Source organism: Ursus americanus, chromosome 23 (assembly GCF_024610735.1).
Source record: "Ursus americanus isolate L20-20 chromosome 23, mUrsAme1.1.p, whole genome shotgun sequence".
NCBI classification, from domain to species: domain Eukaryota; kingdom Metazoa; phylum Chordata; class Mammalia; order Carnivora; family Ursidae; genus Ursus; species Ursus americanus.
In genome coordinates, this window is record NC_142149.1 from 21,152,191 (window position 1) to 21,175,454 (window position 23,264).

At 58.1% G+C, this 23,264-nt stretch overlaps 1 protein-coding gene across 1 annotated transcript; it reads right to left on the reverse strand.

The window, feature by feature from the left end:
- Positions 1 to 47: 47 nt before the first annotated feature.
- THRA (thyroid hormone receptor alpha) lies at positions 48 to 23,086 on the reverse strand. The gene is made up of 9 exons (XM_045781565.2): positions 22,885 to 23,086; positions 12,198 to 12,546; positions 9,752 to 9,819; positions 9,047 to 9,147; positions 7,006 to 7,153; positions 6,159 to 6,364; positions 5,028 to 5,174; positions 4,125 to 4,383; positions 48 to 3,493 (listed from the first exon to the last, which is right to left on the reverse strand). The coding sequence occupies exons 2-9, from the start codon at positions 12,248 to 12,250 to the stop codon at positions 3,243 to 3,245; spliced, it is 1,233 nt and encodes a 410-aa protein (XP_045637521.1). The 5' UTR covers positions 12,251 to 12,546; positions 22,885 to 23,086; the 3' UTR covers positions 48 to 3,242.
- Positions 23,087 to 23,264: the final 178 nt, after the last annotated feature.

Here is a 23,264-nt window from a genome sequence, read left to right on the forward strand (position 1 = left end):
GGATACAGGGAAACAGCACACAAGTCTAAGGGGGGTGCCCAAGGGGGTTATTTTCATCATATATTTATTACATAAATATATAGTAAAATAGACGAGCAACAATTACCATAAAAATATCTTTCTTTAAAATCCTGACCCAAAACACAACGGGGTGAAAAATCGCACGTAACAGACATACTGATTGTCAACGTGGGGCAGGAGTAGGAGCCCCCCAAGTCACCCCTACCGGTCCCCCCCTCCCTGGGGAAGGGGACCTACCTCCTTCCCTGTTTCTGGCCACAACCCCCCCTCCCCCCACCCCAGCACCAGCTTCTCATACATTCAGTAGCGCCTCCAGGGAAGTGCCCCCCTCCCCCCACCCAGGAGTTCCTGGGGCAGGAATTACTGTCCCCCTTATGGACGTTGTCTGTGTCACACGCCCTGCCCTCTCCCAGCCCTGTAGACCCGCCACCAGGGGAAGGGGTAGGGGCTCCTCCACCCCCACCCTCCCCAAGGCTGAGCAGGGAGGAAGCTGGATGAGGTATGTGTGTTCTGAGTGATGGGGGGGGATACTGAGATGGAGAGGCAGGTGGTGGGCACGGGGGAGTGGTCATGGCTCTGGCACCCCCTTGTCCTGGCCTGGCCCATTCCCAGCAGTCCCTCCTCCCACCAATACTGCACCTGCTGCCCCACCCCGCCTGCCCTAGTGCCCTGGGCCAATACTGGGGGAGGCATGCTAAGCACCCACATCAAGGCCATCCCCCTCATTAGCACCAATGGCCCCCAGGAGAGGGCCCTGTCCCCCACTTCCAAAGCAGGGACTGGGACAGCTGCCTCTCTAGAGCGGGTGCGTGGCGCTCCTGAGTCCCCTGGCTCCTGCCCCGCCACGTGTACTTGCTCACACATTCACGCAGAGAAACACACACATACACCCCACATCACCTAGAGTGAGGGGGGAGGGGTCAGAGATGGGGGAAGGAGTAGGGGATCACAGCTCATATGATTGGGGAGGGGAGGAGAGGGAGGGATTCCCAAGTGCCTGTAAGAGGCCAAGCCCCTTCAAGGCCTTTTCTCCACCATGTCCATGGCTGAGAATGGGGATTGGGGGGGAGGGGATATGTGGGGATGGAAGGATGGGGGAGACAGCAGACAGGTCAGGAATTCCACTGGGCCCCCAGGGGCGGTGTACCCCCAGAGGAGGGTACAAGAGGGCTTACCCATGGGACTGGAGTAATACAGGTATCAGTACCCCAGGAGAGAGAGAGGATAGAGACAGACAAAGACAGCAGGGGCAGCCCACGAGCCCAGGGGAGGCAGGGCAGGCACATGCACGGGTGACAGCAGATGCTCTTCCAGGCCCTCCACCCCTGTCAGAACACCTGGACAGTGGGGGAAGGACATGCCCTGATGGGCAGCATAGCATTGCCTTCCCGTGTGTGTGTGTGTGTGTGTGTGTGTGTGTGTGTGTGTGTGTATGTATAGGGGGCTGTGGCAGGCTGAGGGTCAGGGTGGGGTGGCAGGTTCCCCACTGCTTAAGACATTTTTGCCCCAATAGTGCAAAGCGCAGGAAGCCCTGGCACCCCTCCCCCTGCCCCTGCCGCATTCCCCATGGCTTCCGGGGGCATCTATGTCCACCCATCCATCCCTGCCGACATGCAGCCCTGAGCCCAGGGCCCTCTGGTCTGCTCTGTCCCTCCCCCCCTCCTCCCCCCACCCATGGGAGGGCTACCTCCTCCCTCCCTCTCTCCCCTGTGGAGCGGGCAGTGGGCAATAGCCAAAAGGAAGAGGAGGAGGGCAGCTCACCCACGTGCAGACCAACAGAGCACTCCTCACCAGGGGGGTGGGAGGTGGCTCAAGCCAAAGTCCCTGAATTAGAGAAAAGAAGAGGGGAAGGGGGTCCTAGGGGCAGAGGGGCGGCTGGCCTAAAGAGCTTCAAAGAAAAAAGGAGGAGCACCAACCGCCCCCTCCCCTGGGGCCCCAACTAAGTGCCATTTGTCTAGGCACCCCCATTCTGGTGCCTGCCTGCCCAGAGTCTGGGTTAGTGCATTGAGTGGGAGTGGGGAAGGAAGAGGGCAGAGGTGAGAGAGAGCCCAGAAGACAGATAGGGACAGGGTCCTAAGGGGGGTGGAGGCTCTGGGAGAAGCTCACGCACACCGCCCCCGCCCCCCCCCCCCAGTGCAGCAGCATCTGGATCGTAGCTAATACTGCAGGTGTGAGGAGGGCAGGAGTCGGAGCCACAGGTTTTCCTGTGTGGGTGCCAAGGTATGGAAGGAGGGGGGGGGCAGGGAGAGGCCCCTGGGGCTGGGCACTTGAAAGGGGAGCTGTGTGGGCAGCAGGGCAGGCTGGTGAGGGGCCAGCTGGCATCCAGCGTGAGAGGTAGATGGAACTCAGCGGGCACGAGTGGCAGAGAGCAGAGGGAGCACTGGGCGGGGGGTGCCGAAGGGGCACAGAGGGAGGGGCAAGGCAAGGAGGGATGGCCAGGACCCTGTTGTGTTAACTCACAGCTCTGATCGGCAGCCCTACCCTTGGGGACCTGGTATGGGGGGGGCAGTTCTCTCTGATTTGGGGGGAGGAGGGGCAGCTCTCAAAGTGCTTAGGGGTGGTAGGGGGCCAGCCTCGGTTAATAACTTAATATCATCTCTCTCTCTCTCTATCAGTCGCTCACTCTCTTTTTTTCTTTTTTCTCTCTGTCTAGTTTTTCTTCATTTATCTTCTCCCCTTGCCTGGTTTCCAAAGTGCAGTTAGAATGACTAATTTTTAACCTCCAGGGGGAGGAGCCAAGCCAAGCCTTTCTTTGCACCCAGGCATCTGGGGAAGCAGAGAGGCCCTTAGCCTGGAGGGGGAACCTCGGTAAAGGAACGGGGCAGGGGGGCTCTCTCTTGTGTGTGTGTAGGGGCTGAGTTGAGGGCATCTTCCTCCACCCCACCTTCCTCCATTCCCTACGGTCAAGATGGCTTGTCCCCTCTTAGTTCTCCCTCCCTTCCCCTACCTTCTCAGAGGACGGGGTCCTGGGAACTGTAGGACACGGTCCCCCAGCCTCCCACACTGTCCTTTTCATAGCAAGTTCATGTGTTTGCCCTGTCCCAGGGCTGGAGGTTCTGAGGAGGGACGGGCAGTGCGGGGGTGTGTGTGGGAGCTGAATCTATCCGAGGACGAGAGGAAGGAGAGAAGAGGGGTGGGGGGCCTCCCTCAGCCCCCAGCTCTGCCCCTTCTCTCCAGGCTCCTCCCCACCAGCTCCGCACACCCTCTGGCCGCCTGAGGCTTTAGACTTCCTGATCCTCAAAGACCTCGAGGAAGAGTGGGGGGAACAGTTCGGTGGGGCACTCGACTTTCATGTGGAGGAAGCGGCTGGCGTGGCAGGCCCCGATCATGCGGAGGTCAGTCACCTTCATCAGCAGCTTGGGCCAGAAGTGCGGAATGTTGTGTTTGCGGTGGTTGACGTAGTGCTCGAACGCCAGCAGGTACGCCTCCTGACTCTTCTCGATCTTGTCCACACACAGCAGGCCCGAGCGGTCTGCAGGGGAGAAGCGGCATGAGGGTGAGTGAGTGAAGACAGACAGAGGCAGAGAGGCTGGGGCAGGGAAGGGGAGAGAAACACAGTGCAGTGCGTGCACAGGAGCAAGGGGAGGAGGCTGGGGTGCTCGGGGTTTGGAGAGGTAAGGAATAAAGACGATGGAGGGACTGAGCGGCGGGAAGAGAGGGGAAACCTGGAGACAGGGCAGGACTAGGGGGCAAAGAGAAGGGTTGGTGGGAAGAGGGGCAGAGGGGATGAGGGGTGGAGAGAGGGGACTGAGGACAGGAGGGATGGGGGACAGAAGGTACCTGGGCGGTGGGGGAACAAAGGCGAATTGGGCAACAGAGAGCAGATGGGGGGCCCCGAGAGAAAGAATGGGGTGAAGATGGGATAAGGAGCAGAAGAGGCATGGGGAGGCAACAGATGGGCCTGGACATCAGAACCAAGGAGGGGATGGGGGACAGAAGGGGGCACGGGGGACAGAGAATGGGCCCAGTGACAGAGGTAAGCTTGGGGGATGGAGAAAGACTGTAGGATTCAGGGAAGAGAAGAGTGACAGGCCCAGGGCCCAGCCAAGCTTTGGGCACCTGGAAGCTTCTGAACCCCCCCCCCCCAGCCAGTAGGCAGGTACCTGTTGACATTAGCAGCACAGCCTGCAGCAGAGCCACTTCCGTATCATCCAGGTTAAAGGCAGAGAGTGACTTGCCCAGTTCAAAGATGGCGTCAGAGACTACGCCCAGGCCGCCATTCTTGAGCTGCTCCCGCTTGACAGCCATCTCCCCGCTCAGGGTCAGAGTGTCGCTCTCGGGGTCATAGCGGACAGCCGCCCGCAGGGACATGATCTCCATGCAGCACCCCTTCAGGAGGATGATCTGGTCTTCGCAAGGCAGCTGCGGAGTGGCAGGGCCACAGGAACACTCAGCATGCCCCTCCTTCCCCGCGAGTGTCTCCCGTGGGTGTCCTTTGGGAGCTGTGAGGTCACCACGGCCTCAGCCGGTAAGATGTACTGCGAACAGCTACCTTGCTCTGGGCCACGGCATGCCCTACTTCATTAAACCTCACAATTATGCCTGTGAGTTACCTCCCATCATTATCTCTATCCCCACTGCAGAGGGGGAAAGTGAGGTACGCGGTTAGGTAACATGGCCAAGGTCACACAGCTAGAAGGACAGACTGTGCCCAGAGTTAGTGCTCTTTAAAACGAGAACGTTCAAGCTGCTTGAGCCAGAATGGCTATGTAGATGTGGGGGGAGAGGGACAGGGAGGGGTTGGGGAGGCTGGGCCCTTGGAGCCCCTTGGTTCCTTAGGCATTGGCTAGCCGCGCGCACGTGTGTGTGTGTGTGTGTGTGTGTGTGTTGGGTGTGTGTGTGTGTGTGTGTGTGTGTTGGGTGTGTGCTTGCTGTGTGTTGACCTACAGGAATTCCACCCTGTCCAGACAACCTCAGATGAGCATGTGCTGGCACTGGGTGACCCAGGGAGCGGGCCCAGGTTCCCCTCCAGCGTGGCACCATTCCTCTTCCCATCTGCCACTCACCTCGGAGAACATGGGCAGTTTTTTGGCAAAGTCCACCACACGGGTGATGGCCGGGGTGATGATCTTGGTAAACTCGCTGAAGGCCTCTAGGTCCACCTTGTCTCCATCCGGCATGGAGACGATGGGTGACTGGCCGATGTCATCCGGCTAAAGGAAGAGACAGGGGTCAGCTGGGGTTGCAGACCCCTTTCAACCTCTCCCTGCCCACCAGGGGGAGCTCCAAGGCAGGTTGGGGAAGAAGGGCTGCCAGGACCCGGAGACTGCTGCGTCCCGGGCCTCAGGCTTCTCCTTCCCCTTGGGGCAGAGAATAGATCAGAGCCAGAGCTCTAAGTGGGCTAATAATAACAATGATCATAACAGTAGTAGAAGTAATATCATAATAATAGAAGCTACGTTTATTCAATATTTAATACGCAGCTAGGCACGAGGCGACATGTTTTATGTCTCATTGAACCTTACGAGGAGAATGTTCTACTTACCACCATTTGATGGATGAGGAAACTGAGGTATAGGGCAGCTAAGTAATAAGCCCAAGGTCACACGACTAGTAAGTGGTAGAACCAGGATTAGAACCCAGGCAGTCTGACTCCTGACCATTACACACACACATGCTTGGTCTTGGAGACTGTGCTCTTGACAGTATACTGTTCCACCCACTGGCACACTCCCCCAGGAACCAGACACCAGTTCTCTGCCTTCACTCGGCATACACAACCAGCTGTCTAGTCTCTTCCCTAGCTGATCATTCACTCAGTGCTCAGTTTTGCCAGGGCCTAAGACAATGCCTGGCACCCACCAGGGGCCCCCAAATGCTGTTACATAACTGTGTCCTCGCCCTCTCCTCCCAGTCACTGCGGGCAGGAAAAAGAGAAGAGGTTGCCCCGGCTCTCTGGAAATTCAGTGAGGAAGGCCAGGCCCCGTCCTCCTGGAGCCCCCAGTGGGATGGAACAGGCAGGGCTCTGACAGTAGCAAGCCACGCACTGGTGTATGACTCAGGATCGCCAAGTTGTAGAGAGCATTAGCTTCGGGTCAGATTAAACTAAGAAGGCTTCCCGAAGGAGGCAAGACCCTGAGCTTGCTCCCCTCCTGGGCCCTTGGCTGCTGCCCTCCCTGAGCTCCCTCTCTCCTTACCAGGAATTTCCGCCTCTGCTTCCAGTGGCTGCCCTGGGCATTCGTGCTGCGATGGGCCTCGGTGGCAACATGGATCAGGTCCCACTCTTCGGGAGTGGGCTCCGGTCGCTGCTGCAGTGATCGGATCATCTCCTCCTTCCGTCGCCGCTCCCGGTTCTGCTCAATCAGCTTGCGCTTGGCCACCCGCTTCGAGTCATCTAGAACCACTGTCAAAGGCAGAGAAACACAACGCCCTTCGCATGGCAATCTCCACGACCTGCTCAGAAACTACTCTTCCCAATGTACAGGTTGGGAAACTGAGGGCCGGGAAGGTTAAGTGACTTCCCAAATCACCTAGAAGTTGGGTGGCACAACCTGGGTGACGATGATCAGCTGGGACAGCATCAACTGAAGTCTGAGCTGATGCAGACGACTGTCACATCCTGGTCTAAAGGGTGACGATGGCAGTGGTTACTAGAAGACCCTGCTACCTGATCCCTAGCCAATGCAAGCTGCGGTCTCTCAACCAGAAGTGGGGTGCCTTCTCTTGTAGTCACGAATGCTCTGCGAGGCTGGAGAACTCAGGACTTCCTCCTACCCGACAACTCACTAAGGCCCTGGAGTGCTGAAAGGCAGGTAGGCGCTAGGGACCGTGTGTAGGGCTCATAGAGGGATCCTCTGTTTCCTCTTCCCCAGGGATTAGGGCAGCAGGGACCAAGATCCTGAACGCTCATTCCACCATCAGCCTGACCTGTATTGTCACTCTGCCCTGTGGGCCCGGAGGATCCCCTGGCAGGAAGCAGTCATAGCTGAACTCCCCTCCCCCTCCCGCAGTGCCTGGCTCAACTCCCCCCCGCCATCCCCTTACAGTCCATGGCCATGCCCACGGCGATGCACTTCTTGAAGCGACACAGCTGGCACTGGTTGCGGGTGATCTTGTCGATGACACAGCAGCTGTCATATTTGCAGGAGTAGGTGGGATGGAGGTTCTTCTGGATTGTGCGGCGAAAGAAGCCCTGGGGTGGAGGGAGGTGGAGCATGGAATGATCATGACCTCCCCTTCCCTAACCAACCATGCAGTTTGCTGGGACGTGGGGGGTTAGTGAGGGAACCTGGCATCCTCCTGACACCAGCAAGACCAGGATCACTTGGCTGGGCCAAAGGACCTTAGAGATATGTGCCCTCAGCTCCTAGGCTGCTGAGGGGCAGGGGTGCGTGGGTAGTGGTGGCGGTGGCGGGGGGGAAGGATGAGGACCACAGTACAGAGACATGAGCCTGGGATGGGTCAGGTGCTATGACGGCTGAAGGAACAGCAGCTTTGGAAGTCCAACATATACCTCAATTTCCATCTTGCTCAACAACTCTGGAAATAAAACTGATACCCCCCCAACCATCCTTATACATGCTGTCTGTTGCTCATGCAGGTGGAATTCTTGAAATAGGGGGGTTAAAAAATCAAGAAAAGGCAAGGAGTATGGACATAGCGGCTTTAAAAGAAACCATTTGATTCTATCTATTGGGTTTAGTCTTTGCTTTAAAGAAAAACCTCAAGAATCAAGATGGCAGTGACAATACCAAGAGCTAATAATATGTGCTGAACGCTCACTATGAGGCACTTATAAGCCTTTTTTTGTTTGTTTGTTTGTTTTGGGTACATCACCACATTTGATGCTATGTCAACCCCATGAGGTAGGAACCCATTTTGAGAGGAGGAATCTGAAATTTGGAGAGGTTAAGCAATCTGCCCAAAGTCATCCTAGTTAAACGGGCAGGAGAGCCAGAACTGGACCTGAGGTACGGGACACAAGGTCCGAGTTCAAGGTTCTACAGGGCATTGAAACCATCTAACGCACTTACGAAAAATACCAATTCCTGGGTCTCACTCTAGACCCACAACAATTGGCTCCCGGGGGGGGGGGGGGAGCAAGGCATTTCTGTCTTTCTGGGACGCTCCTCTGGGACTCGGCCGTCCTCAGCCCATACCTTGCTCTATGGTACACGGCTTGCGTTGCTTCCAGGAACCCTGCTACGGGACCCTAAGTCCCTGGGGGCTCTTGGCTTGGTGGATACTAAGAAAGAGAGGAACTGGAAGCCTTAACATATTTTTAAATACTTTTTGTTTCTTGGAAGGTCTTACATTCTCACGAGGTGATGATCCTGGAAAACCCTTGCAGGTTAAAATGAGCAAAGTGAGATCTAATTAAGGCTCCCCAAGTCTACGACCTTGTCCCGGCTGCCCAGGGGCACCCTGGCATTGTCTCCCACTCTAGGCCCCACCATGCCCCCCCAGCACTGGTTCTCCCCTTTCTAGGTGCCAGGGAAGCAACTGGGGAACCTGTTTCAAGGCAGAGTCCACAAAGGCTTCACCACGAAAAGTTCTGATTGAGTAGGGTGGGAATGGGGCCTGGGGCTCTGCATTGAACTAGTACTGCGGGTGACCCCCCAACCACATTTTGAAAAACAATGTTTGTTTCTGATGGGGCTCTCTCTGGTAGGCTGTGAGCAGCTGGAGAGCAGGGCGCGTACGACATCCCTCATACCTGATAAACCAGCTGGATGGACGATAGCTGGGCTTTACTGAGCACTTCTGACGTGCCTGGCACTGTTTTAAATACTCTATATGAATTAGCTCATTTAATTCTCCCAACAGCTCTCTGAAGTAGGTAGTAGGATTATCCCCCTTTTGTAGATGAAGAAACTGAGGCCCAGAGAAATTAGGCATCTTACATATGAGTGGCAGAGCAGAGACTGCGAATGAACAAATGGATGAGAGAGAGCAATGGTGGTGCAACAGGTGGGCTTTAGGTGACATGTTTATAGGGCTGTCCTTGCCAGGTGCTGAGGGCCTTAAGGCGGGTGAGATGGGGGCTCAGGTGGTGGGGGAGGGGCAGGAGCTGGCTGGTCCATACCTTGCAGCCCTCACAAGTGATGCAGCGGTAGTGATAACCGGTTGCCTTGTCCCCACACACGACACACTGCTCGTCTTTGTCCAGGTAACTAGGGATATACCCTGGGAGGGAGGAAGGGAGGCAGGCAGGCAGGCATGGCTTGGGCCCCCAGCAGAGAGGCTCCTACACTTTCTTCATCCCCCAACTTTTCCTTCCTGGCCCATCCCCTAGCCCAGCCTCCTTGATGGGGTTTTGTGTCCAGGTAGAATCCTGGAGACAATTCAGAGGTCATCTTGTCCATCCCCTTCCCTAAGAATATGGAGAATCCCAGTTCTTCCGACTGCCCACTTGGGGATTTTTCTCTTGCTGCATCTGAGGGGCCGGGGATGCAGGAGAAGGAGAAGCACACGTCAGCAGCTCATCTCAGGGGAATACGGTCCCTTGGCCCTTTAGCCCAGACTCTAATCTGGGGGCGCAGGGGGGTGGGGCTCAGGCAAGGGGGTTATCGGAGAAGGGAAGAGGCCCTTCTTGACCTAATCCATCCTCAAAGGCTGGGGCATGCCCTTATCACCCCTCTCACCTCCAGACAAGTCTGTCCCAAGCCCTCTAGGAGGCTCTCCCTAGGGGACACAGGAGCTGCTGGTCCATGCCCAGGCCCCGAAAGAGCCCTGGGTTGGTTTGGTGGGGTTGAGGGTGGGGAAGAAGGGCACACACAGCCAGGCTCACCTGACATGCTGGTTTTCAGGGAACATTGGCCGTTCTTTCTTTTTCGCTTTCCATCTGGTGACCTGGCACTGGATGGGGGCAAAGTGGGCAGAATCACAGAGCAGTCTTTGGGCAACCCCCTTCTCATCCAGTAGGTTTATATAATCCCCCAGGCCCCGACTCCCTCCATCTTGTGTCCTCATTCTACCTCCACCCCTAGGTCAGCTGACAGCACTGAGAAGGGTCCAGCTATCTACAAGCTTTGGGGAGAGAGATAAAGGGCTTGTCTGGGACACAGGCATGTTCTAGGGCCCAAACACACACACACACACACACGCGTGTGCACGCATTATAGAACCTTAAACACCCCAAATCTACAAGATATCCACACGGTTAAGCCTTCAATACATGACACCTACGCAGAAAGAATCTTCAGGACATGCTTATACCGCTTGAAGCATACAGATAGAGCACACGGGTACACGTAACATAAGACCAGCGCATCTGAATAACTATGCAGCCTTCAGTACCAACCTCAGCACAGTAAATAAGCACCAGGATCTACATATCTATGAAATTTTCAGGGCGTTCTCAAGTGTGTTATATGACCTCTAGGATATGCCCATGCGTTACAGACACCTAATAATACCACCCCCTCCCCCCGTGAACATGTTGCTTGATTTCCAGGTCACGCACTCACGGTGAATGACCAGAGTGATTGAAAACATATAAGGCGAGCAACCAGAACCTAGAACCTGGAATATGAGAGTGAGACAAGACTTCCAGCGTCATCCTGTTCATGGCCTCCATTTAGCAGAGCAACAAACCAAAGGTCCACTTGTGCCTGGTGACGCTGGGCCCTGGAGTCAGAGCCAAGATAAGGACTCTGAGCCCCTCCATGCAAGGTATTAGCAACCCTCAACCACTGCACATATATGTGACCAGCCTCTGCCCATACGTGTTACATAACCTCAGCACACACCAGGTTACATAAGCCGCTACATGCATGCACGGATTGTATAACCTTCCACACCCACCCTGCGTGTGGCATGTTGCAGGGCTCCTCCCCCTGGAGCCTGATGCAGCTCCCAACACACTGACACAGTGACCTTGGCCAGGGTCACAGTCACAGACGAGTCTGTGTTCCGGGCCCCCTGGGGATCACCCCTGTCTGATTTCTACAAGCACTGGAGACTTAGATCTCCGTCCTGCCGCCAGCAGGAGCGGGTATGGGAGAACTCCAGGCCGTCTAGCCCCTAGTTGAGCTGGCGGTTTTCAGCAATGACGACTCACAGCCTCTGGGTGCAGTCCCAGGGACAGCCACAAGGTGGCGCAGGGACGTGGGGGGGAGGGGCGGAGCATGGGGGGAGGGGATGCAGTTCTGGGGGACCAGGAACCAGGAACCTGCATTCCTGTTTTTCTCTGAATTAGGTGCAGACTCGCCCAGACTCACGGAAGTTGGGGCAGGGAGGTACAGAGGCTGCAAGTGAGAGCCATGCAATGATAGGCTAGATCTTCTTCTTCAGAGCCCCCCTGGGGTGAGGCTTTGGGGAGGGATACCTGCGGTGTCCTACCCAACCGCCAGTTTCATCCACTTTCTCCATCCCTCCAGGGACCTCGACTTGGGCCCCAAGGCTTTGCCTGGCCAAGCCTCTGGCCTCTTGGCTCAAGATCTGGTCTCCAAGGCAACGGCCACACTTCTCCCCAGAGCACCCCCACCCCCACCCTCTCCCTGGCCCATAGGCACAGGCTGTACCCAGCTCTTGGGGCTTCATGCCAACTAGGACAGAGCTCTGTACGACTTGGGGCCGACGGGAGAAGCGGAGACCCTCTGGGCTCCTCAAGAGCCATGCAGATCCCAGGTAACGCATCCCCAGCTGTGTGCAGGGCTGTGAGTAAACCCTTCGGAGTTGGCATTCACTTCCACTTCCTGGGAGGAGCCCCACGGCAGTGCCCGCTCTTGCCCATGAACAAGGAAGAGCTTGTGGGGCTCCCAATAGGTTCCAAATATAAGCACGGCTGGGACCAACAGTCACTGGTGCATGTGCCCTGAAATGTCATGTCCCATGCACCATGGCTTCTGGACCACACAAGCTTGTAGGGAGAGGGGAAACGGCAAGGCTGTTTGCATTCCACATGCTCAGGTGAGGGCAGCGGAGGAACACCGGGAGGGCATGTGAGATTTCCCAGCACTGTCAAGAGAGGAGCCACGTGCCTGCCGCCTGTAATTGCTCTGCATCCCCTCCCCCCTCCAAAATGGACATCTCTCAATCCTGGTGCCTGATTCCCTGCCCCATGTGGCCATGACCTCATCTCCTGGGCAAAGGTAGGCAACAGGCTTGCTGGTCTCATGCCCATCCCTCCAGAGGTGCTTAAAAGGCCCAAGCTCAGCTCTCGTTTGCCCGGCCAGGTGATGAACATGCCTGTTGCCCAGGAATTGGTACGACCTGGCTGCCAGACCCATTACCTGTTCTCCTCTGGGTCTGACCCACACTCCACCTTGCTTGGCTTCTGTTCCATTCACTTCAATTCCATCCAGGATGCCCTCCAGCACGCCAAGAGACTGGGGTGGGCACAAGGGCCCCCCCGGCACGCCCACAGGCCACCCACCCCCTGCCACCCAGGCCCTAGGGCACAGCACCCATGGTGCCCGCCTCAGCACTTGGCCTTTCACACCATGCCCTGTGCCCCAAGGGGGGCGGGCGGTGAGAGGGGCCAGGGAGTGGCAGGTGGTAGGGCTGAGGGCAAGCTGGGTCCGGGGGGGGGGGTCTTGGACTGGGGGAGTAGCTTTAGAGTCTTGTCCTGTCCAGAAGTCCCTGCAAAGAGAGGAGAGAGGCAGGGATAAGGCGGCGCCATGGTGGGAGTGGGTAGGTAGGATTCCTTTGCTGGCAACATTTTGGGCTCTTGGGGGCTCATTACAAGATGGTGGCGGGCATGGAGGGCAAGCACAGAGAGGGGAGCAGGACAACCTGCCAGATCAACAGGTGCAGCAGGCAAGACCGGAGATACACATCCTAAGCCCCAGACCGGGAAAGGTATGGAGGAAAAGAAGGAGGTAATCATGTACCATGTCTCAAGCCTGACATTGAGTCAAAGGGCTGGCCCTTGATAAGCGGCCATTAACTGGTGGCTATCGTTACCACCCCCTAGCTGAGTTCTTGTTAGGACGTATCAGTATTATAGGCCAAGAGGGGACCCAAGATGAGCAAATTTCAGCCCAGGCCTGGGGGGTACTTGAAAAGGAAGCATGGGGTGTGGGGGCAGCACAGAGGGATCAGGAATGCCCACCTGAGTGCCTTTATGGAGAGGGGTGCTGAAAGCAGTGAGGAGCTGACCTTCCCCCTACTGCTGACCAAATTATGCCTCCCCAGTCCCAGCCCCCTCAGGACTCCAGAACTTTCTCTACAAGGTCCCAAATCACACTTCCCAGTCTCTGGGCCAGATTTCCCAGTTGGTTTAGCTGGGCTGCCACCCACCAGGACAGCAAGGGAAAGGGAAAAGGAAACTACCATGCCACCTGAATGATAATATGTGCCCCTCCGAAGTGGGCGTCAGAACTCTACAGAAGAACGTGCCGGCTCCGACAGCCAGATCACTCGTTCCCATTCACACAGCTCGCAAGCAGGTGGCTCAGCGCTTAGAACCTCACAGCCTGTCTCAAATGCTAGCGTGGTCCGCTAGCTGGGGTCCAGGGCAGTGCCAGCCTGGGCCCACCATCCCCTCTACACTGCCCCTCTGACCACAGGCTACAGACCGCAGGCATACCGTCTGCACACACCCGCAGGTGTGAGCATGGGAGAGGGGACAAGGGTGCAGTTCCCCACACACGGCCTCGGTCACGTGGCTGCGGTACCAGAGACCTCGCCCCTGGGCCCCCCGCCCCACCCCCTGGAACTGATAAGGAGCCAGGGTGGGAGGGGAGACAGAGATAAGTCAGGTCATTGGGCAGGGCAGGGCAGCAGGACAGGGCCTCTGCACCCGGGCGAGCCCCCTGCGTGAGGAACATGGCAGGAGCGCAAAAGGGTGGCCCATGGTGCCTCTGCTACCCCCTTAGACCAGGACTGGGCACTGGGGGCTGGACAGGAGACTGGGGTTGGGGGGGGGGCAATGAGCGGGGAGCCTTAGCCCAGGGAGCCGTCAAGAAAGTAGGTCAAGTTTTTCTTGGCTTGTGAAGAAATTCCTGTTATAAATTTATAATGGCGTAGCCAGCCCTAAGGGGTGGAGGTAGGGGGAGGAGAAGGAGTGGGTGGGGATGCCCAGGGACTGGGCACTGGGGCCTGCCACTCCTAGCCAGAGCACTGACGGGTAGGGGGCCAGGGAAGTCATGGGGGTTGGGCTGGACAATAGAGGGCTATTTTCTGTCGCCTCTGTTTCCACTTCTCTCTGTGCCCAGCAAGGCTTCCTTTGGTCCGTCTGTCTGCATCTGAATGTCTCTCTCTCTCTCTGGGTCTGGGTGTCTCCCTGTCTCCCCCCTGAGGCTGTGCCTCGGTGCTTGGCACACCCTGGCTGCGGTGCTGCCCCCGCCTGTCTCCTGCCCACCTGGCACGCTGCCACCACTTGTTTACAGAAGCTGGAAAAATCCACTCGCCAGCCGGAGGCCCAAGCGCCCCCAGGGATGGGAGGAGGCAAGCACAGGAGTGGGCACGCTGAGAGAGGGGCAGCTCTGGGGAGCAGGCCCTGGGGGCAGGCAAAGAGGGCCAGGGTGTATGGGCACGGGTATTAGCAGCTGGGGGCCAGGCCAGGCAGGGAACACCAGCGGCAGCCACATGGCCTGGGCAGCTCCTGCCCCGGGCCCATCGCCCTGGAGGACCCCCTCCTCCTGCGCGCGCGCCCTGCCACTGCCAGTTGCTACAGGGCACACCTGGGATAGCGCCAACCTAAGCCACCATGTTTGTTTTCCCTTCCCCCTCCCCGGCCCGGCCTTAACTCCAAATGTGTCTGGGCACTGCCAAGGGCTTGCACGTGCCTGCTGGGGGGGGAGGGGCAAGCTCCCTCTCTGCCCCACCTCTGTGCCCAGCTGAATGGCGCCCCGGTGCCCGTCCGTGCAACTAGGCCACCCTGACCCCTGGCAATAGGCAGAGGAGCAAGGTGCTGCCCTCGTGCTCGGGGCACCCTCACGTGGCACCAAGCAAGAGCCCGGAGAACCCCTGGGGACCCCTGGTCTCTAGGGACATACCTGGGCCTCTGAGGCAACACAGAGCAAGCAGAAGGCCCAGCATGCAGGGAGGCATAGACCCTGCGAGCCTCTGTTAGCTGTGGGCACGAAAAGGGCAGTGGGGAAGGGGGGGAGTGAGGTAGGGATGCCCACCCCAAAGGGCAGCCTCGCTCCCCTCTTCCTGGAGCCCAGCTTAACTCCCCAAGCTCCTTCCTGGCACAGACCCCGCAGAGCTGGAGGCCCGCCTGAAGAAGGGGAGGGAGAGCTATGGGGTTCTGAGACTAGATGGGACAGCCGGATGGCAAGACCCACCTGTCGGGTGGGCTGGCCACCCACTCCCTCTTTGTCAGATAAGAGCTGTTGGGTGGCAGTATGGGCAAGGTGCCCATGGAGGGGGAAGCATTTCATTAAGCTTAAGTGCTTCTGCAATGGGCGGGGGGCAGAGACAAGAGGCCAATGCGGCATCCGTGGGCACCATGCCAGGTTCCCACTGCTGGACTGCCCCACTCTGCAGTCCTGCAGGCCCAAGGGGATTCTCTGCCCCCAGAATCTAGCCCCAAATTCTACACACACTCCTCCTCTGAGTGTCTGCTCCTCGCTTTGGCCCCATCTGTCTGGGGCCCCTGGACTTTGTCCTTAATGCCCTAAGGAAAGCCCAGCCCTCCTCCTTGCCAACCACAGAGGAAAAGATGCACACGTATAGAGGGGCTGAGAAGAGTGGAGAAAGAGGAGGAGGAGAGGGGCAAAAGGGATGATGGAGGAAGAGGGGGAGAAAGATGAGGAGGGGCAAGAACAAAGAGATGGGCAGGGATGGGGGGTAGAGCTGGGATGACAATGAGGTAGAGGGAAAGGCAGAGATGAGATGGGGGATGGGGGACAGAAGGGGTGAGGTAGGGAGGAGAGACAAATGAAGGAGAGGGGAGACAAAGAGAGAAAGGTAACAAAGAAAGATGGGTGGGGGGTGCTTCATGCCCCGCCTAAGTCCCACCCCATGGAGGCTGGGGGAGGGGGGAGTAGAAATGGTTTCCACGGTGACAGCTGGTTCTTGGTGGCCTGGCATGTGGGCTATTAATAGTGCTGTGGGTAGGTTCACGCCTCCCTTTCCCCTTCCCCTTTGCTTGATGCTAGGGTGTGGGGGGGGAGACACTCCCCCTCCCCCAATAACCTGGCATTGAGGCCCTGACTCCACACCACGGGCGCCAAGAAGGGTGATGCTAAGGGGCCCGGGTGGCCACTGCAGCCCAAATATACACAGGGGCATGCACAGGCAAACATAAGCATCTGTGTGCACACTACCGCCGGTGCCAACGTGGGCTCCCACGGGCAGCCACAAACACCAACAGCCCCTGGGAGTCTGGTGAGAGCGAAGGCTGCAGCACAACACAGGCCCCCTCGCAGAGGGGTAGGTCCCTCTCAGGGCTGGGACCTCTCTCTCCTTTCCCAGGTCAGCCTGTTCTATGCTCAGGTATGGACTGAGTAGGACGGCCCCACCCAACTCACTGTTATCCTAGTGCCAGGAAAGAAAGGAGTGAAGGCGGGAAGGAAGGTACTATTTGGCAGGTATGAGATGGCAGAGGCATACACAAAAGCAGGCACCAGCTTGGCAAGCAAGAGGGAGGAGACGAGGGAGGCACCACTCCTTGGTGGGCTCTCACTGGGCCCCGGGAGATGAGATTCTGGAACTTAAAGGCAGTGACCCTTAAGTCTGATCTCCTAGTTCACCAAGGGGCCCTGGAGGCTAGAGAACAGGAGATGAGGGGTGGGGGATAGGACATGGGGGTGAATGGTTACTTAAACAAAAGATCCTCTCCCCCCAAAGAATATAACAGGAAACTCCCCCCTGCAGATCAGAAACAGAAAGACATAAACAGTAGCCTCGACTTGGGCCAGATGCCCAGTATTAACATCAAAGACTGGAAAGACTGTGCATCCCACACACCCCCCCCCAACCTTAACCACCTGCTGCTCTCCTCTCCCTCTTCCCACCCCAGGCCAGTGCCAGTCAGGCATCAAGGTGGGTGTCCAGGTCCAGAGGTCAATTCCATCCCTCACGCCCATGCCCACACCCACACTCAAGAGCTCAGCCCCTTCCCTGCCAACCCACAGAACTTCTTGCCTCTGCCCCAGTTCCCCTCAGGAACGGAAGCGGGAGATCCAAGGAGCCAAGAAGGCAGCTAGGAGCACCCCCAAGCTGGGCATGGCACATTTCTCCCCCTCCCCGCCCCCCCCAGCAGCCAGCCGGGTAGGGTAATTGGAGCTGGGAGCTAGGGCAGCTGAATGCTGGAAGCATGAATGTCACGGGGCCAAGGCACTCGCTGCAGATGGCACCATGGGCACAGGGCTTGGGGTCCTCCCTTCCCCACTCCCTTCTTCCCAGGAGGCCACAGAGAGGAGTTGTCTGCAAGCCCCGGGGAGCATCGCCCAGGAGGGAAGGGAATGGTGCAGGCAAAAAGAAAGGCAGGGATGTTCTCCCAGGCACCCCAGGGACTCAGGAGTTAGCCCCCACCCAAGCAGAACTGGCAGAGGCAGAGAGAGGGGGCGGGGAGAGGGAGAGAGAGGGAGGGAGAGTGAAAGAGGGAGAGAGGGAGGGAGAAGGGGGGAGAGAGAGAGAGAGCGCGAGTGCTAGAGAAGGGGGAGAGGGGGAGGGAGGGAATGGGGAGAGAGAGATTGAAAATTGTGTGTGTGTGAGTACGTGTGTGCGCGCGCGAAAGAGACAGCAGGAGAGAGCGAGAGAGAGAGAGCGCGCGCGCGAGCAAGTGAATGCAGCTGAGTCTCCGGCACACACACGGACACGTGCAGACACACACACTCACCCCGCATGCGCAGAGCCGCGGGCTCCGGGTGCCGGGTTCCAGCAGATATTCAGAGCCCTCCCCAGCCCACACATGCATAAAACACGCACACATGGATGCGCGCACAACACACCCACTCACTGATGTGTACAAAAACGCCGATAGCCACCAATAGCCGATAGCCTCGGCTCCGCGTTCCCTTTCCCCCCGCCCACGCGCCTGGGTAAAAGAGAAAATGAAACAGCTCAGGCTAGAGGAGCCAAGAACTCGGCTCTTCCTTACAAGAGGAAGACAGGAGGAAGAAGGGGAGGTGGGCTGGGAACTGCTCTTTGCCACGGCTGGGGGTGAGCTGGCTGTGCCTTTGGTTCTAACCTTTAACCCCAGTCCCTAGTCCCCCAGACTAAGAGCTCATCCTCAAAGCAGGGGAGCAACCATAGCATTTCCTGGGCACCAGTACGTTCCACCTTGCTTTCCTTGTCTACCCAGAGAACTTCTGACCCCTCCCTCTGGACCACCTCATACAAAGGCATGTAAGAAGGAGGCCCCCTTTGTTACCCAACTTTGGCCTGCCAGGGAAGAGGGCAGACAACACCGAATGCCTGAAAACCATATGCCCCCCCCCTCCACCACACACCAGCCCCAGATGCCTCTGTGAGAGATTGGGAACTGTCTCTGGTTCCAGGGGGCCTGTGGATGCCCACCCTGGGGCATGCCAGGCCCTGGAAGAACAGGAGAATCCACAGGCATTGTTTACCAAGCCAGGATGTGACCTGGATAGAACACACAGGTGTCAGGCCATATTATGTTATTTACCCTCCACTCGGAGTGAGGTGGGCATCATTGTCTCCAGATGAGGAAAACCCAGGCCAAAGTCAGCAACCAGTGAATGGCAAAAACCCAGCCTCCAGCTTCCAGCCAGTGCTCTTTCCACTATAGGCATACTTGCCTCCCTCCCCAAGAGGCACAAGTCCCCTTTGCAACCATGAGAACTCCAGTTAGGATTAGCTTCCCACCCCAGAGGCTCCCCAGTGGCCCACCACAGCGCATCCCTCCACTGTCCTTGCTGCACCTTGAAGGGGAGGGGCTGAAGAAAACGAAGTTGGGGGAGAGAGGAGTCTTATCACCAGACTCACAGGGGAAGAGAGACAACCCAGGACAGACCCTGGCCCTCAAGGTGCCACACCCACCCACTGGTCCTTACTCAGTGCCACCACCCTTCACACGAATGCCCCCTTGGTGCAGGGATGGGGAATCTGGTATCTATCTGCCAGGGCTAGGTCCTGGGTGATTGACTGATGGTAGGCGACTGGGATGCTGGGTCCCTAGCAGACAGGTGGGGGGCTGTACTCTGCATGCGGGCAGAGGGGCTCCAGGTTGCAAAAACTTGTGGGGAGAGAGATGTGACGTGAAGGGTGAGGAGGCTGGAGATTAGGGACCCACTGTCCTCCCCAACCCCCATCCCATTCCTGTGACATCTGGAGATCCAATTCTCTGCCCAGCTTCTCCAAGAAATCCCAGGGACCCCAGACCCACAGGCTTCCCCATTCTCACAGCCAACACACACAGTGCTTCTTAATACACCAGGCACTTTTAAAAGCATTTTATATATCCTATCTCCTCTAATCCTCAAAAAACTGAATAAAATAGGTATTCTCATCCTCAATTTACCGATAAGGCAAGAGAGAGGTTACATCGATTGCCCAAGGTTATACAAACAGCAAGTGGCAGAGCTGGGATTCAAACCCAGGCCTTCCAGCTCCAAAAAAGAAGAAGAAGGAGAAGGAGAAGGAGAAGAAGAAGAAGAAGAAGAAGAGGAAGAAAAGAAAAAAAATCCCTCCTCTTAACCATGAGAATATACCATCTGCTAAAGGAACCATACCTTGTTCTTTGCTCCAGCGGTCTCCCCTGTGACTGTGCCTCAACTGCCCCTTCTGTAGCGGCCTATGGATATCTAGAGTAGACTCGCCTCCCGTGCCTCCTCATCCAGACACGTCATGCTGGAGGGGAGCGCGGCCAGAGGGGCTTGGTGCCCCCCTGGGCTCTGGGCCCCCTGCCCCGCTGCCCCCTGCTCAAATTCCCCACTCCGGGCTGGAGCCTATACTCCCGAGGTGCCTCGCTCAGCCCCCCACATGATGTGGGCAGCTGTAGCTTCAGAAGCAGGCCCTGAGGCTGGGCAGAGGGCACAGCTGTTGGGCATCTCCGAGGTGGATCTCAGCTGCCAGGGGTGTGGAGAAAGGCCATTGTGAGTACTGCCACTGACCCTGCTTGGCTGGGCCCTGCCAACTCCCGCCACTGCCCACGGGGGCGGCTATTTGCCAGCGGGTCAGCGTGGCGGGGAGCGTCCTCGCCGGCTTGGTTAGGAGCTTGCTGGCTGTAGCCCCCACACACGGGCCTTCCACCCAGCTGGTGTGCCCTGGCTGGGCGTGCGGGGCGCAGAGGTCAGCGGGAGCCGGAGCCGACCCCCATCCCTTCCCCCCATTCTCAGCCCCCAAAACTTGCAGCTGCAGCGCTGAGGAAGCGCAGGATGTCCTGAGCAGCCAGCTGAGCCCCCCGCCCCCCCACCCCAACCTCTTGTTGACCCCAGAGGCAGGGCAGGCGGGCCGAGGGGCGGGGTTTGAGTATTAACAACTGGAGAAGTATGAAACTCATCACTGCCAGTTCCCAGCTCTGAGAAAGGAGGCTGTGGCAGCGACAGAGACAAGAACAGGGGTAGACAGGGGCAGCGACCCGGGTGAGAGTTCCAGACTGTCAGAGAAACAAGGAGAGGGAGAATCAGACACAGCAAGACAGAGCAAAAGGGAGACAGCGTTAGAGAGAAATTCCAAGTCAAAAATACACATCACTCACCCAGACACTCACCAGCATACAGCCTCCTAAGGAAGGCTTCCAAGTTTAGACAGGAGGGCAGAGGTGGGAAAAGGGGCCAGACTCATGGTGGGAGGCAGGAACTCCTCTGGGGGGGGAGGGCGAGTCCATGGCCTCAGGAAAGGCTCAGACAAACGACCCTGGCAGGAGCAGCTAGATCCCAGGTTTGCTTTCAAGGTGGCTGGTAAGAGGGACCGCTCCCTAGGAACTGGCTCTCCCCAACTTCCCCCCCTGCCCGCCCCAGCAGCTAGGATAATCTCAGCTGCTGGAAGTCACTGGACATTGCTTCAGCCCCATGACTCGGCCCTCCGGAACCCCCCTGCCCCTGCTCTCTTTGCTCTTGTTTCTCTGTCCCTCAAAAAAAAAAAAAAAAAGAAAAAGAAAAAAAGCTGAGCCTAGAGGAAGACAGGAGGAAGCTTGAGGGGAAAAAAAATCTACAACTGTGTGTGCATCTAGGGGTGTGCCTGACCGCACAGCTACAGGGTACAGTGTGCACGCCTGCAGATGTCTGGACACAGCTGTTGGTGTGGACCTGTGACTGAGTGGACCTGAGCCTTCTGCACCTGAGTCCCTGGGACTGTGTGCAAATGAGTACACCTGTGTGTCTGGAGTTCCCAGTCAATCAATTAACAAGTATTTACAGAGCACTTCCTGTGCTAGGCTCTGGGTGGGATCCAGAGCTCTTCCAGTGATTCTCCCAGGTCTCAAAGAGCTCACCCTCCCGTGGGGGGTGGGGAATGACGAGCTACAGAGACTGAGAATATTATCATGAATGCATGCCTTGCACCATTATGCAGGAAAGTCTTTTCAGAGACAAATTTGATTTTCCTTGGAGTAGAGGTTTTGTTGTACACAGAACCTTAGAGATCCACTAAAGAGTCCAGGAAAATACTTGTTGCTAAGTTGTGTATACATGTGTTGATGTGTAACTGCGTTTGCGTTTGACTGAGTGACAGTCACTGTCAAGGCAGGCAATGATGCCTGTGTGACTGGGCTCATGCTAGCACGTGTGTGCCTGTGAGTGACAGGGTCTTTTGTAATGTGCGGCTGTGTGCAATTGCTCTATGTTCATGCATGCGTTCGATAGTGACTTTTTCTGTGTGGGTGACAGCGACTCCTCCTTGCCCCTGTGTGTGACAGCATCTCCGTGTGACCCTGTGCGTGGGTATGTGCATGGATCGGTCTCCTCGCTCTTGGTCTCCCGTGGGTGTGTCCCACCCCTTAGAGCTCCCCGGTGCAGCAGCAGCCTGCCTCTTCCCTTGTCCCCATGTGGGTGTGTCCAGCAGCTCCTGTCCTTGAGTCTGCCTGGGTGTCCCTGGGTGTGCATGCATGTGGCTGTCTGTGTGGGCATATCTCTGTGTCTGCATGTCACATTTGCTTCCCCTCCCTCGCCGGGGACAACAGCCCCCTTCATCCCTTCCCCTTCGTGGGGCCAGAGCCAGCATTGAGGGGCAGGCTCCTATCCTACTGGCTTTCCTTCTGCGACCTCCACCCTTGTAAAAGGTGGCTCTCTCCATTGGCCCTACCATCCCTGCCCCCCGCCCCAGGCCTTTCTTTCACACCGGACAAGGGAGGGCCCCAGGCACAGAAGGGGCACCAGAGACACGTTGCAAGGGGAGGGAAGCAAGGGGGGGGCACACCACACAGGTCCCTTCCTCCCTCTCTTCCCTAACCGCACTAGCTTGCAACTCTCCTGATCATCTAGGGACCCTCACATACACTCCCCCCTACACACACACTCCCTCCCCTCCAAGCCGCGTTTTTGCAATTAGGAGTGTTGCAACCAGAGAGCCATGCTCAAATGGGGAGACGGGTGGAATGGCGGGGGGAGACTTCCCTCTCCCGGGGCCTGTGCAAGCCCACCCCCCACCCCACTCATACAGCCCTCCGCAGCTGGAGGCGGCTTTGCAAAGGCCTCGGCCTCTGCCTCGGAGGCTAGGGGGGGGGGGGCTGGGGGGGGGGCAGGCCTCCGGCGCACCGTAAACAAACCGCGGCGGGCGGGGGAGCTCCGGCGGCCGGCAGCGGGGCCGGGCCCGGGAGTGCGCAGTAGACGGGCCGGACAGAGGCCGGGCGGGCCCTCGAGGGGGAGGCCTGGACGCCATCTCTGCCGGCGAACCCCGGGGCCCACCGACCTCCTAGCAACACCTCCCTTCCCCAGGGCGTAAGTTGCGAGCTCCCGGACTGTGACAGGGTGACCGGGGCGCCGGGGAAAGCTGAGGCTGGCAGCGGGTACCCCCGGGCGCCCCCAGCCCGCCAAGGAGCTGGCCCTAGAGCCCCACGGCTTTGCATAATCAATCGCGAGGCATTTGCATATTAATGCCCCCTCGCTCCCTCCCCCTTACCTCGGCGTGGCGCGCTGGACAGGGCTGGGCAGCGACGCGGGGTCTCAGCGCCCCGTGCCGGGGGCGTCCATGGGGGGCCGGTGGGGCCCGGGCCGCCCGCCTCCAGCGCCCGGGTGTGAGTGCGAGTGAGCGCGGGGGGGGCGGGGGGCGAGTGTGGCGGCCCCGCGGCTCCTCCGGCAGAGGCGGCGGCCGCTCTTGGCTCCTCCCTCCCCCGCCCCGCTCCGGCTGGGGCTCGGGCTCGGCGCGCCCGGCCGGCTCGCGGCTGCTCCCTGCAGGCCGCCTCGCCGCCGCCGCCGGCCCCCGCCCCCCGCCCCCCGCCGCGCCCCGGGACCCCGGCCAGCCGCCCGGCCGCCCCTCGGCCGCCTCTGCCCCCGCCCCGC